Here is a 14,698-nt window from a genome sequence, read left to right on the forward strand (position 1 = left end):
TCCCCACCAGAAGTGGACAAGCCCAGCCAACAGGTTGTGGTCATGCTGCAGCAGCTCCTGATCACCCTGCCCACCCAGGCCAGCACCTGGGTGAAGTTGCACCATCCTAAGAAGGCCCAGGAGGGGGCGCTTCTGTGGGAGGATGTGACTAAGCTCTTTGAAGGAGAAGGTGAGAATAGACCAATGGTTGTGGGGATGGAAGGAGAAGAAGGAGGTCTCGTTTGTGTGTGAAAAGATAGATACATATTTCATTGTTCTGATCTCTTGGGAGAAAATTGGAGGAAAGCAGGTCTCTCAGGTTCATACTTGTGGCTTTTGGGAAGGGAATAGCTATGAGAGAAAATATTCTGCTCCATGCCGCTCCGTGCTGCTCCCATCTCCCATCCTCAAATACACACATGACAAGGAGACAGGCGCAAGATGTTCCCCACCAGCCACTCCCAAGTGTGTAAATGTGATTCATAGACAGCAAGGTCAAAGGCTTTTGCACCTTTAGGACCTCCAATGGTTTTCTTTCACAAGTTTCAGTCATTTTAGCCCCAAACTAATATTTTTCACAAGTATTTGTTCGTTTTCATCTTCTGCTGAGAGGAAGGAATGATATGCTTGATTACTTTCATTTTACCTTGAAATATAAGGGTTCAGTGGGAAATACGTCCAAGATTACATGTTATTTAGTGTTGTGGTCAGGATAGATAGATGGACAGAGGAATTCATGTGTCTCATGTGGTCTCTTAGTTCATACCTTTAACACTTCAAAAACAGCCAATATTTATTGTATTCTCACTGTGCCAAGCAGGGACTTTGCTAAGCACCTTGACAGATGGAAAAATGAATAACGATCTTTAGTGCTAATTATTAATTGATAGAGATAGACACATACCCAGATCAAAATAATAGCAGGTAGCCTAGGAAAATGCTATGGTAAAGTTCTTTTGGAAGACAAGGGATGGGAAGCATTCTTCCGATTGTATTTATATGAGAAATTTTAACAAATGAGATAGCATTGAATTTGGCCTTGAAAGTTGTACAAGTTTTTTAGAGATGATTTGGGGAAAGGATACATGAGTGGTACCTTGAAGAGTGGTTCAGAGAATGGAGAACGTTGTAGTCTAACTGAGGGTTAAGAATGTGGTCAATGTATGTGTCAACAGGTAAAGGATGGTGATTAGAAGCAATCAATGATGGGAAAATATGCTCCAGGGAGATTATAGAGTGCCTAGAAGGCCATGGGAAATGTCTGGATTTTTCTTTGTTTTGGGGAACCTTTAAACAGAGGCGCGGTCTGGTGGATCTGTGTTTTTGGACCAGGATTGACCATTGGGAAATACTGATCCCCAAAGCAGTGCACAGCAGATCCTCATTAAGGAGGCTCCAGTCTGCTCTTGCGTCATTCTAAATGCCCCTCTTTGTGAATATATTGAGGGAAGAGCCACATTCAGCAGGTCTGCAGGCAGTTTTTTGGTTCGGGGGATTTGGGGAGATGCAAACTTCATGGCTCTTTTCCTTCCTCAGCTCTGCTATCTCAGGATGCTGATGAGACCCAGGGAGAAAGTTTAAAGGATGAAGTGACCTCTAGGGCCTCGACTGCAGAATCCCAGGTGGGTTGGAGTTCGCTCTCATTTTCTTGACATGCTTTTTGGTTTTTAAGGCCATAACTTGCCCCTTTTTTGGGAAGTAAAGGGAGTATTGAGGCTAATGAATTCAACCTTGGGAGCTCAGAGCAAGTTTCTCTTATACAGAAAACTGGGCCATGGTGGTAGCAATTTATGTCCTTATAGTGGCTTCTCACTGTGTAACTCTCGTTTCTAACCAACATCTAGATCTAATGTTGTGCTAATTTCTGTAGAGAAAGCAAAATGAATGATATCATTCTAGCCCCTAAAAACCAACAGATACCACTTGGGATCTAGGATAAGCCTCATTTTATTTGAGTATTTCATATTAAAAGACAGACTTTGTAAGTGAGAAGAAAGTTCTGACATTCTTAATGACATACATATATTGCTTGTGAACTTCATGAGGTGACCTTTAGTGTAGTATTGGGAACAGAGGACAAACTGCAGCCAAAGAAGTAAGTAAAGAAGAAATGGTCATGCCACACATTGCACACAGTAGGCCAAGCAGATACACCAGGGCGTCAGGAGTGGTGAGAAGAATAGGTGAAACAGAAGGAAAATTGTTGAATAAACAAGAAGGGAAGACTATTAAAGAGAAGATGTTATTCGAGAACAGAAGAATTTCAAGTGAAAAGAACTTGGGTTCTGAAATTAGATGGTAAAGGATTAGATGGTAAAGGAATTGAATTCTTCTTTTGTATTTACTAGCTTAGTGATCTGGGGCAATTTTTTTTTTTATTTTTTTTTTTGCTGTTTACAACCCCATTTCTGCAACTAATTCAGATGCTAATACCTTCTAGGATTGAAATGCATTCTAAAGTTATTTACAGAAATATGGAAGAAGTGACAATAGTCTAATTTTTTAAAGAGTTAACTTATTTCTGTATTCTACTTTTCTGGAATTTCTTCCTGACATTTATCAAAAACTGATGAGATTCTTAGCACTGGGAAAAGATTAATTTTTTTGAATTGTAGTATAATTTACATATGGGAAAAAAACACTTAAGAAAGTGCATAGTATGTGTGTACCATGCAATCAAATCAAGATAAAGAACATGCCCACAATCTCAGAAAGTTTCCTCATACCTCTTTCTAATCAAAACTCTGCTTCACCCCCAGGAGAGAGTATATGAGATCTCTGTATTATTTCTTATAACTGCATGTAAATAGATTTACATATAAAATCCTGTAAAATTATCTCAAAATAGAAGGTTTAAATAAGAATGTATATTCTCTAGTTGTTAAGTATAATGTTCTATAAATGTCAGGTTAAGTTAGCAATAAGTTGTTCAAGCTATATCCTTAATGAATTTTTGTCTACTTGTGTCAATTACTGAGAGAGGAATATTAAAATCTCTAATTATTGTGGTTTTGTCCATATCACCCTTTAATTCTATCAACTCTAGTTTGAATTCTATTAGATGCATAAATGTGTGGGATTGTTGTCTTCCTGATGAACTGACCCTTTATCATTATGAAATGTCTCTTTTTATACCTAGTAATATTCCTTTTTCTGAAGTCCACTTTGTCTTATTTAATATAGCTTCTCCAGTGTTCTTTTAGTTATTGTTTGTATGGTATAGCTTTTTACATTCTTTTACTTTTGACCTACTTGTGTCTTTATATTTAAAGTGTGACCTTCTTAAATATAGCTGGGTCTTGCTTTGTTAGTTCATTTACATAATCATTAATACAATGGTATTTAAGTGTATAATCTTGTTCTTTGTTTGCTGTTTGTCCCATCTGTTCTTTGTTTCTTTGTCCTTCCTCTCCTGCCTTCTTTTGAATTGAATAGTTTTTTAGTATTCCATTTTATGTCCCTAGTTAGTTTTTAGCTATACTTCTTTGATTGTTTTTAGCGGTTACTTTAGCCATTACAATATACATTTTTTAACATATCACAGTTGCTTTGAATTAATATTATACTGTTTCACAAACAATATGAAAGCATTATATTTCTATTTACTCTCTCCCATTCTTTGTATATTGTCATCATACGTTTCACTTAACATGTTATAAACCCCACAATATATTGTTCTTATTTTTACTTTTAACAGTAAATTGTGTCATAGAAAAATTAAGAAAAGGAAAAGAAAATGAGTCTTTCATATGTACCCACATATTTACCAATTCTGGCACTCTTAATTCCTTCCTTTAGTTCTGAGCTTCTATCTGGCATCATTTCCCTGCAGACTAAATAATGTCTTTTAGCATTTCTTGTAGTATGGGTGTCCTAATGACAAATTCTCACTGTTTTTTGTTGATCTAAAAATATCTTTATATTATCTTCCTATTTGAGGATCTTTTACTGGTTATAGATTTCTAGGTTGACTGTTCTTTCTTTTAAGCACTATAAAGATGTTTTATGATCTTTTATTTATATTGTTCAGGATGAGAAGTTAGCTGTTTTTCTTATCATTTGCCTATATCTGGTGTGTCTGCTATTTTTTAATGACACTTTTCTTGTTTTTCTTTTTCCTTCTTTCCTGCCTTCTTTTGGCTACTTTTGCAATCTTCTCTTTTAACTTTGTTCTTCAGCACTTTTACTCTGATGTGCATGGGAATGGTTTTCTTTGAATTTATTTTTTCTGGGGCTCGCTGAGCTTCTTGAATCTGTAGATTGATTTGGAAACTTTTCAGCCTTTATCTCTTCAAATATTTTTCTGCCCATTTTCTCATCTCCTGAGATTCTAGTGATATGTGTATGAAACTGCTTGATATCCCAGATTTTTTTTCTCTTGGTACTTCAGTTTTAATAATATCTACTGAACTGTCTCAAGTTTTACTGATCTTGTCTTTATCAGGGTCTAGTCTGCCATTAAGCCCATCCAGTGGGCTTTTCAGATATATTTTTCGGCTGTAGAATTTTCATTTAGTTTTTTTTTTAGCATTTCTGTCTCTCCCTCAATTGCTCATGTTTTCACCCATTCTATCTATATTTTATTTTAAATTATTTAACATATTTTTATAATTGCTTTAAACTTTTTGTCTACTAATTTTAATGACTTGGTCACCCATGTGTTTGCTTCTATTGATTTTTATTGATTATAGGTCAGATTTTCCTCCTTATTCACATATCTGACAATTTTTGTTATAGTTCACATACTGTGAATAAAAGAATAGTGGAGGTTTAAACATATATATAGTTTGTTTTGTTTCATTCTGTTTATTTCTAAAATACTCTAAGCCCTTTCCTCTGGTAGTTAATAAGTACTGATTCTTCATATTTCTCTTAGAGCTGTGGCTGTGCTCTGGCTAAGATACAGCTTTGATTGAGTTCACTTCTGATTAACCCAGCTACCAGTGCCCCACACCAGCACTGTGGAGGGGATGATCTTTTTTTTATTTCTTCAGGATTTGAGCTAGGAAGAGGTTAAGACTACAGTTCTGGACAGTTTTGTTCTTTTTTTTTTTTTTTTTTTTCATTAAACTCCAGCAGAGCCCTAAGTCACCAAGAGATATACTGGGCCCTCAAGACACTATCACAATAGGTGCTAAAAGCCTTTCTACCTTCTCCCTCTCCTCTCCAGGCCTCTCTGATCTCATCTTCTTCCACTCTCCCCTTTACTAACCTGCCTCCACTGATACTGTTCACTTTTCTGTTTCTGAGACAAGGCAAGGACACTCTCACCTTAGTTCCTTTATACCAGCCTAAAATTTTCTCCCCTTAAACTTCCACATGACTTTTCCTCACTGAATTCACACCTCTGGTCAAATGTCACCCTTTTCTGAGAGGCCTTCTCCAACATCACTACCCTCACTGTGACTCTCCCTATTCTCCTTATCCTGCTTAATATTTTCCAAGGCACATATGACCACCTGTCTTTCTATGTATTGAATTATTTATGTAATCTCTAGAGAATTTCTAAACAGATCTAGAGGAGGCTCCAAGTAAAACAATTTAGAATCCCTTGAAACTTAGAATACTATCAGAACTCCTTAGACTTTGATGGAGGTGATCTCTGGCTGAAAATAAATATATTTGATATTCTAGGAACAATTGACCTTCAAGGACATATCTGTGAACTTCACTCAGGAGGAGTGGGGGCAACTGACTCCGGCTCACCAGAATTTGTACCGGGAGGTGATGTTGGAAAACTACGGGAACCTGGTCTCAGTGGGTAAGGATGGGCTAAATGTATAAAACCTGCCCATTACAGGAGAATCATTATTTCTAAATTGTTAAATGTTGTAGATTCCCTGGATCTTGGCCTTGGGTTCTGTATTCAAGATGTCTCATTCCTTTGAAAATCAAGTCAGGACATATCCGATTCTCCTTCCTCAGGGGAGCAACTTTACTTTATAGAGCTAGAATAGACATGGTGTGGTGCCCCTTTCTATTTTCAGAAACCCTGACTATCAGAGGACTGGAACTAAATTCTGGGGGTAGCTCTTAGACTTCAGCATAAACATTCATATTCTTTTTTTATTCCATAAGCAGGATATCAAATTTCCAAACCTAGGGTAATTTCCCAGTTGGAGAAAGGAGAAGACCCATGGATGACAGAGAAAGAAGGCCCAGGACATCCCAGTTCAGGTGAGACCAAGGCAGATACTAGGTTTTCATATGTAGGCCGGCGTGCCCAAAGTCTTTCCTAGGTTGTGGCCACTGGACAGGTCATGCATTAGACTTGACTTCACCCCTCACTCTGCCACCTCTTTTTTTCCACTTGACCTTGGGAAAGTTTTTCTGGAGTTGGAGGGAAGAGAAGTCTTATCTTCATTAAGGTTAAACTTGATTTTCCCTTTTTCTTTAGTATCCTAAAGTCAGCAATTGAAAACTCCTTTCTCTATTCAGTCAGCTATATGTGGTCTATCCTTACAGAAGACAGATCTCTTTTTAGGATTCTCACTGCAGTCTACAAATCTTAATATTCTCTCTTGTATTCTGTTCACCATCTTTCATTTAATAATCCTAGCTTTCAGTTCCCACTCTTTTTAACTCATGTATCTTAATTTTTTGTAACAATTACTTTATGAAAACTCCTGCAAGAGAAATTACCACAGGATTCCTTCTCACCAAATTTAAAGATCTACCACAATCTCCTTAAAGTCTGCCATTTTATGAAATATTTTTGATGTTCAGAAAGGCATAGAGAACACTATAACAAGTTTCTTTGTAACTTCCACCTAGATTAAGAAATAAAATAGAGTTGAAGCCTCATTGTTCCCCTCCTACCTTTTGAAAAAAACAACTTTTCTGAGTATAAATATTACCATTCTCATATATGTCGTCATAATTTTATTATATGTGTATATCCCTCAACAATATATAGCACTTTTTCATATCTTATTTTTTAAATAAAAGGTAAATATACTTCTTGTACTTGCTTTTCTCATTCAACACTGTTCCTATTTATCCATATTGTTCCAGTTCGTACATTTCGTTGACTTAATAAACCACAGTTTATTTATCCACTTTCCTGTTGGTAAACATTTATACTGTTTCTAAATTTGGGCTTACAAAGATGCTGCAGTCAATCTTCATGTATGTATCTTCTTGTGTACGTATACACGTGTTTCTTAGGTTTAATTAGGTTTAATTTACCTGGGACTTATTTTATATATAGTGCGAAGTGAGTAGTGTAATATTTTTCCCATGGATAATCAGTCTACGAATAATTTATAAGTTTATTATTATAATTATTAATAGTTATTTATTAATAGTTAATGGTACTCTGTCACCTGTCAAGTTTGTTTATCTGCTTGGGTCTATTTCTGGGCTCTCTATTCTGTTCCAGTTTTCTGTTTTTCTATCGCTACTCTAATGCCAGGCTGTCTTAATTACTGTATTTCATCTGAAACTTAATATCTGGTAGAGGTAGTTCTCCTATCTTGTTCTTCAAAATTATCCTGGCTATTCTTAACCCCTTGCTTTTCCATACAAGTTGTATAATGAATGCATCAATATATATAATGCATCAAAATTATATAATGCATGCATTACATACACACACTTATAAATACTCTAGTGGTAGTTTGATTAGAATAGAATTGAATTTATAGACCAATTTGGGAGGATTAATATAATGCTATTGAGTCTTGCTGTCCAGGAACATGGTATATTGCTCTGTTTATTGATATTTCCTAATTTTTTTCCAATAAAGTTTCAGGATTTTCCCCATAAAGCTCTTTTACATATTGAATCTCTTTTCTTACATTCATGTTGAAGACCCTACATTTTGTCGCTTTTATAGATGACATTTAAAATTGTGTTTTTTTGTTTGTTGCTTGTGTATAATAACAGAATTGGTTTTGCATATTGATCTTATAGCTGATCACCTTGTTTCACTCTGTTTTTAATTCCAGTACATTCTCAGGTTTTCTCATTTTCAACTTATAATAATGGAAATAATAATAAAAACAACAGTTATATTCTTTCCCTGCCTCTGGATGAAATCTCAAAGAGTTCCCATTGATGGCCCAGTTCCTTTAAATAATAAAAACAGTCTGATTTTAGTAAAATGTTTAGTTCAGTACAATAATAAAAACTCTCATCTTCATTCAAAGTTAAATCTCCTCTTCTCCCCTAGCTTGGGCCTACTGCAGGCCTAGATACTGAACTGGGGAGGCAGACAGAGATGGCAGCTTCATCTTTCCCTGTCTTCTCTTCCTCCTCCACTATTCAGGACCAGAGTCGGGAGCCTGCAGAACAGAGACTCTGTTCTCACTTCTATTCATTTAGAATGTGGAATTTGGAAGTACTGATAATCCTTTTGTGTTGACAAAAACATCCTACAAGATGTTTTACCTTTCAGGATACAGAGCTATTAGATGAAATATTAGTAATGCATACAACAAGTTATCAAGTAAGAAAACCAGCCAGAATTTTAAAGGTTAAAGGATATTTTCATAAAAATAGCAATAGTAGCAACATAGTCTGGGTTTCTTACAAGTCTCCTTTGTATAAATAACACTTCCAGGGACAGATTAATAAGCACAAGAAACAACAATGTGTAAATATTAACATGAGTTTCAATAAAATGCAGCTTAATGTTCTTGTGAATATCATTAGTTCCAACCTTAGTTTTTGAACTAATGTCTCAGACTGCTGCTGGGGTTGAGGGACAGATATCTTTTTATCTTTCTGAGATAAAAAAGTAGTTGTCAATTTAAAAACGTATTGTTATGACATAGCTCTGAAATTTCATTATTTAGTGTTATTAGAAAAAGCAGGAGTAAATTGCTCAAATTTTACTCTCTATATGAAGTTACACTTTTACCCTATTTACTGTTTCTTAATTCCTCATTACCTCTTCAGGCTGCATAACCATATTTAAATATTATCAAAATCTCATGTACTTTGTATGTATTGTTATCTAAATCTCTATTCCATACCCACTATAATAATTGATTTTTCAAAGCATAAAGAATATGAATTATTTGTATTTTTTCCATTTCTTTCAGACTTGAAGAGTAAAACAGAAACCAGTATGTCAACTGCAAAGAATGCTATTTTGCAGAAACAGTTATATCATGGCATTATGATGGAAAGGTTTGTGAGGGATGATGTCATTTGTTCCACATTGGAAAAAGTCTCCAAATATGATGATGAGTTAGAAAGGCATCGGGATGCCCATGGAAGAGTTGTAAGACAAACCATCTTGACTCACAAGAAGAGAGGCCAAGAAACTAACAAATTTGGGGGAAATATTGTGAGTTCAAATGTTATTTTAGAACAGAGGCACCGTAAATATGACACACTTAGAAAGAGGAAAAAATACAAATTAGATTTGATTAATCATCCAACAAGTTACATAAGAACAAAAACCTATGAATGTAATATATGTGAAAAAATCTTCAAACAGCCCATTCATCTCACTGAACACATGAGAATTCATACTGGTGAGAAACCTTTCAGATGTAAGGAATGTGGAAGGGCCTTTAGTCAAAGTGCATCCCTTAATACCCACCAGAGAATCCATACTGGTGAGAAACCTTTTGAATGTGAAGAATGTGGCAAAGCCTTCAGACATCGCTCGTCTCTTAATCAGCATCACAGAACTCACACTGGGGAGAAACCCTATGTATGTGATAAATGTCAAAAAGCTTTCAGCCAGAACATTAGTTTGATTCAACATTTGAGAACTCATTCTGGAGAGAAACCCTTTACCTGCAATGAATGTGGGAAAACCTTTCGACAGATTAGACACCTTAGTGAACATGTAAGAATTCACACTGGGGAGAAGCCCTATGCATGCACTGCATGTTGTAAAACCTTTAGTCATAGAGCATATCTAACGCATCATCAGAGAATTCATACTGGGGAGAGACCCTACAAATGTAAGGAATGTGGTAAGGCCTTTAGGCAGAGGATACACCTTAGCAACCATAAAACTGTTCATACAGGAGTGAAAGCATATGAATGCAACCGCTGTGGAAAAGCCTATAGGCATGATTCATCCTTTAAGAAACATCAGAGACATCACACTGGAGAAAAACCTTATGAATGTAATGAATGTGGAAAAGCCTTCAGCTATAATTCATCACTTACTCGACATCATGAAATACATAGGAGGAATGCCTTCCGAAATAACATGTAACAGCTGATTATCCAACATGAGAACAAAAGCCATGTCTAAATCAGTGATTCAATACTTTGTTTCAGCACTCTTGATTTATTGATATAATGATGCCAACTTTTAAATTATGCCCATTGTGTAAATAAACACTACATTGGTAATGACTATCTACTAACACCTCCATACAAAGTACTTAAGAATAAAGGATGGTCCTTCAGATTAAATTCAGCCATATGGAAAATTCACACATTCTTATTATTTTTCTGATTTTGTGGTGGATTAATTATTATTCATGGGCATGCACTGATTTACAGACCAGCATTTGGGAAGTACTATTTAAAATGTCACCACCCCCATTTTTTAAATTAAAATTTTATTTTTTTAATGAGAAAAACTTTCATGTGTACAAAGTTGAAAAGGCACAGACAGTCGTATAAGTGAAAAGTCGTCTTCCATTCCCTCACCACCAAATTCTACCTAGAGGCAACCATTTTTTATAACTAAATTTTTTGTGTGCCCTTCCAGAGGTTTTTCTACTTATATCCAAGGGAATACAAATATGTAGTTTTTCTTTTTAAGCATTAATGGCAACCTATACAGAAACATCTGCACTTAATATTACCATATATCACAGAGGTCATTCCATATCAGTAGATCAAGTGCCTACTTATTGTTTATAGCTGCATAGTATTCCATGGTTTGAATGTAGTTTTTATTTAGCCAGTCCACTATAGATGGACTTTTGATTTCCAATCTTGAGTATATGATGTTACAGTGAATAGTCTTATACATTCTTACTTCTCACACGTGTAAGTATACATGTAGAGTAAATTCCTAGAACTGGAATTTTGGTGCTAGAGGATGTGTGCATTTGTATGATAGATTTTGCCAACTTGACTTTCATAGAGGTTGGACCAATTTATTTTCCCACCAGCAAGATATAAAACTCAATATCTTGTGCTGAAGCATCTCTTAGACCAACAGCCCTATCAGCTATCAAAGAAATACCAACTTGTCTCAGTAACATAGTCTAGAAGTAGCAGCTGAGCTACATTCCCAGAAAGATCAGCACTTGCCATCCCTGGAGCCAGAGAGGAATCTGCATCTTATCTAATAGCAGCCACGCCCATCATTTCTCAACTGGAGAAGAAGACATTTCTCCACCAACTGCTATAGTCCCTAAGTTTTGAGACTGGAACTATCTGATGAATGAGAGTCCCTTTAAAGAGACTAATCCACCTGCCTTAGCAAATATGATCTTGGCTGCAACAATTTTGATTGGAATGGAGAAAAACTGACAATTGAGTCATGGTGCTTGATGGCAGGGTCTGTCATGATCAACGGACCACATGTAGCATTTTACAGGATGGTTGTGTTACCAAGTTATGAACACATTGAGGGAGAAAGAAGAGTAGGACACATTTTTAAATTAATAAACAATGAATGAGAGCATTAATTAATAAGTTGACATTGCTTACGTTGTGAAAACAACACCAAGGTCAAGACCACAGTGATTTCATACCTGTTCATTTTTCAATTCGGTAACATTTTATTAAAGTTTTCATGATTTTCTCCCATTTACTTTTTTCTTTCCCATATGTGCCCTAAGTATATTAGTTGAGACTTTAGTTTGTAAATAACAAATCAACTGGTGCTATTTGTCTCAAAGAAGGTGTTATTAGCGGGATATTGGGGGTATCTCATGTAACTCAGGTTGCAATAGCTTCTAACAGTGGACTGGGACCAGAACCTAAAGTATTTTGGAAAACCCAGGCAGTTTTTTCTCCATTTGTCACCTCTACTTCTCGTATTGTCTACATTCTGGCTTTTTTTCTATTTTTGAACACCTCATTGTGAATCATGATTACTATCAACTCTAGATTTTACATATATTCAGTTTCCATCATCCAGAGAAAAGCTGTCTTTTCTTTCCTAACCAAAATCCTAGGGAGGGTCTCATTGGCCCACTTAGGTCAGGTAATCATCTCTAAAGTCAACTGAAGGAGTAGATCTCAGCTTCTATGAGAACCATGTAGATGGTGTGGTGAATGGGGGACTGGATAAGCAGGTAAGCAAAAAAAACGGTTATTGCTCATAGAATTCCAAATTCTACCCATTTTTCAATGCCAGATCATCGGATCAGAACTTTAGAACTGGAAAGTGTCTAGGAATTCACCTAATCAAAACTCCTCACTTTATAGATGAAGAAACGGTGGATCTCCTTTAATTATTCATATCCTTTTACCTGAGTCACATTTTTGAGAGCATTTTTTTTTTAGTTTGTTAGCCTAGCTTTTAAAACACCTGCCCTTAATAACTAAACAGAGCTGCTCTCTGCCATAATAAGAGCTTTACTTCTTAGGTCTGCTATGGCCCTGGAGGTCTTCATAAGTTATGATTCAGAGCTTACCCACTGGGCTTGCCTTTTATTAGTGCCTATTTATTCCATTTCTCCCACAGGAACTTTTCCCTCTGCTGGTCAGTGAATGTTCTTCCTCAGAGCTGTATATCCTTAGGCATATTCTCTTCTCAAGCTAGTTTCTCTGATTGATTTTGTTAAACATTCCAACACTTCTTACATCTACATCTTATGTCTTAGAAATATCTCCTGAGCTCCAGAACACTTGTCCCACTTGGATATCCTCTGGTTACCACGAAATATGTCTAAAACTCATAATTTTTTTTTCAATAAAATCTGTATTCCTTAATCGAGGAAGTGGTACCACCACCTATCCAATTCTCCAGTTTAAAGTTCTTCCTCTCCTTCATTCATCACCACCCTCAGTCAGTCGCCAGATCCTTTATATGCTATTTAGGATTCTTTTTTTCTATTGATTTTTTAAATTTCTTATTTATTTTTAGGCAAGGCAACCCTTGGTTGACCTCACAGATTGCAAGGACCTCATCAGTTTACAATCCCTTACTTTTTATTTACGTCTACAACACCTGGTCTTCCTAGATGGTCTCCCAAGTACTAACCAGGCCCAACCCTGCTTAGCTCCCGAGATCAGAAGGGATCGGCCTTGTTCAGGGTGGCATGGCCGTAGATGCTATTTAGGATTTCAATCTATATTCTCCACTCCATTCTCATTGTTAGTGCTTTAATCAGGCTCTTAGCACTTCCTAGATGCTTAAATAGGTTTCCAACTGGTTTTTCTATATATCTAATCCGAACTCATCTCTCACTCGCCCCACTGCTGCTAGACCGTTAGAAAACATCTAATCAAATGACATTATTGTTTAAAATTCCTGTTTTTTCATAACTTGAAGATAAAGATCAGATTCTTTAATATAGGACACTTGATATAGAACACTTTATTTTTCTGATAGTGGCTCCCAAATTTCCCCCCAAGCATACTTCACTCCAGCCATAAACATCTTATGGTCTTCTAGATATTCCATGCTATTTCATGAGTTCTGATCCTCAACTGTGCTATTTTTAATTCCTTCTACCCAATTTCTTTGTTTAGCTAGCTCTTATTCATCTTCCCAATTTTAGTTTGTTACATTGTCAGGAAATATACACCTCACAAAATTTATGCCTTCTTGGATGAACAATTGAATTCTTGGCTGAATTTACTAAATAAACCAAAGAAATAGGCCTTATCCTATAGGTTTTTTGACCAGAGAGTGAAAACATGGAATTTGAATTTTGTGAAATTACTCCAGAATCAATATGGAAGACCAGGGCTCGACATGAAGCAATAGCCAACGCTGGACCACTTCAATTTGTTTCATGTTTTTGCTTCACTTCCTTCTTATCCTTGCTCTGTTTTCTAGAAAACTCTGGCTAAGATTGACATAACCACAGTTAGGCTAATTAGGGACCATGGGACAATTTCTGGACTTATCTTTGAGGTATTAGGGAAATGAATGTCTTCTTTTTCCACTGAACATTAATCTGAAGCTACTGGCAGTGGGAGAAGAGGGAGGCTGCCTGCAAATGGAGCAAACACACTGGAAATATATCCACGAAATGGAGAGAGATCAATTATAGTCATGCTGTTGAACCCCATGGATCAAGCTAGAGCTCCTGGGTTTTAAAACTTTTATAAATAAGTAAACCCTAATTGATTCACAGATTCAAAAGTGCTATATCTGAAGCTGCTTTTTTTTTTTTTTTTAAGCAGAAGCATGCCCCAGTCTTACATCCTTAGCTCATTTCCACCTCCCCAAAATTCCTAACTTAGGGTTGCCTTCTCTGGCTTTCTCCAACTAAGCAATGCCCTTTCAATTACTGGGCATTGGTGTTTTGCTGAAGAAAGGCTGATCTTAATATGGAGAAGAGAAGATTATCAGATACAGAATGTTGTCAGTGGGCTTCTACTGAGCATATAAAAATCATGTCAATAAATGTTCTAGCACCTGTGAGGAACACAAACTAGAGCAAGATAAATTCCCTGTCCTTAGGCTCTGATGCTCTAGAGCAGCATTGTCTAAGAGATATGTGAGCCCAAACACAAATGTGAACTACTAGCAGCCACTTTCTAGCAGCCACATTAATACAATAAGTAAAATTAAGTTTAAAATATAACATATATTCATTTAATCCAATAT

At 36.1% G+C, this 14,698-nt stretch overlaps 1 protein-coding gene and 1 pseudogene across 1 annotated transcript in view; one reads left to right on the forward strand and one right to left on the reverse strand.

Moving 5' to 3' along the window:
* Positions 1-10,386, forward strand: part of LOC102887120 (zinc finger protein 721) — a 30,217-nt gene extending 19,831 nt beyond the window's left edge. The window contains exons 7-11 of the mRNA XM_025051840.1: positions 5-169; positions 1,516-1,601; positions 5,614-5,740; positions 6,058-6,156; positions 9,027-10,386. Of these exons, the coding sequence (XP_024907608.1) occupies positions 5-169; positions 1,516-1,601; positions 5,614-5,740; positions 6,058-6,156; positions 9,027-10,162 (1,613 nt within the window). The 3' untranslated portion in view covers positions 10,163-10,386. The remainder of the gene's footprint in view (positions 1-4; positions 170-1,515; positions 1,602-5,613; positions 5,741-6,057; positions 6,157-9,026) is intronic.
* Positions 10,387-13,075: 2,689 nt separating this feature from the next.
* LOC112469545 lies at positions 13,076-13,190 on the reverse strand (annotated as a pseudogene).
* Positions 13,191-14,698: the final 1,508 nt, after the last annotated feature.

Source organism: Pteropus alecto, unplaced genomic scaffold (genome assembly GCF_000325575.1).
Source record: "Pteropus alecto unplaced genomic scaffold, ASM32557v1 scaffold170, whole genome shotgun sequence".
Classification (NCBI taxonomy): domain Eukaryota; kingdom Metazoa; phylum Chordata; class Mammalia; order Chiroptera; family Pteropodidae; genus Pteropus; species Pteropus alecto.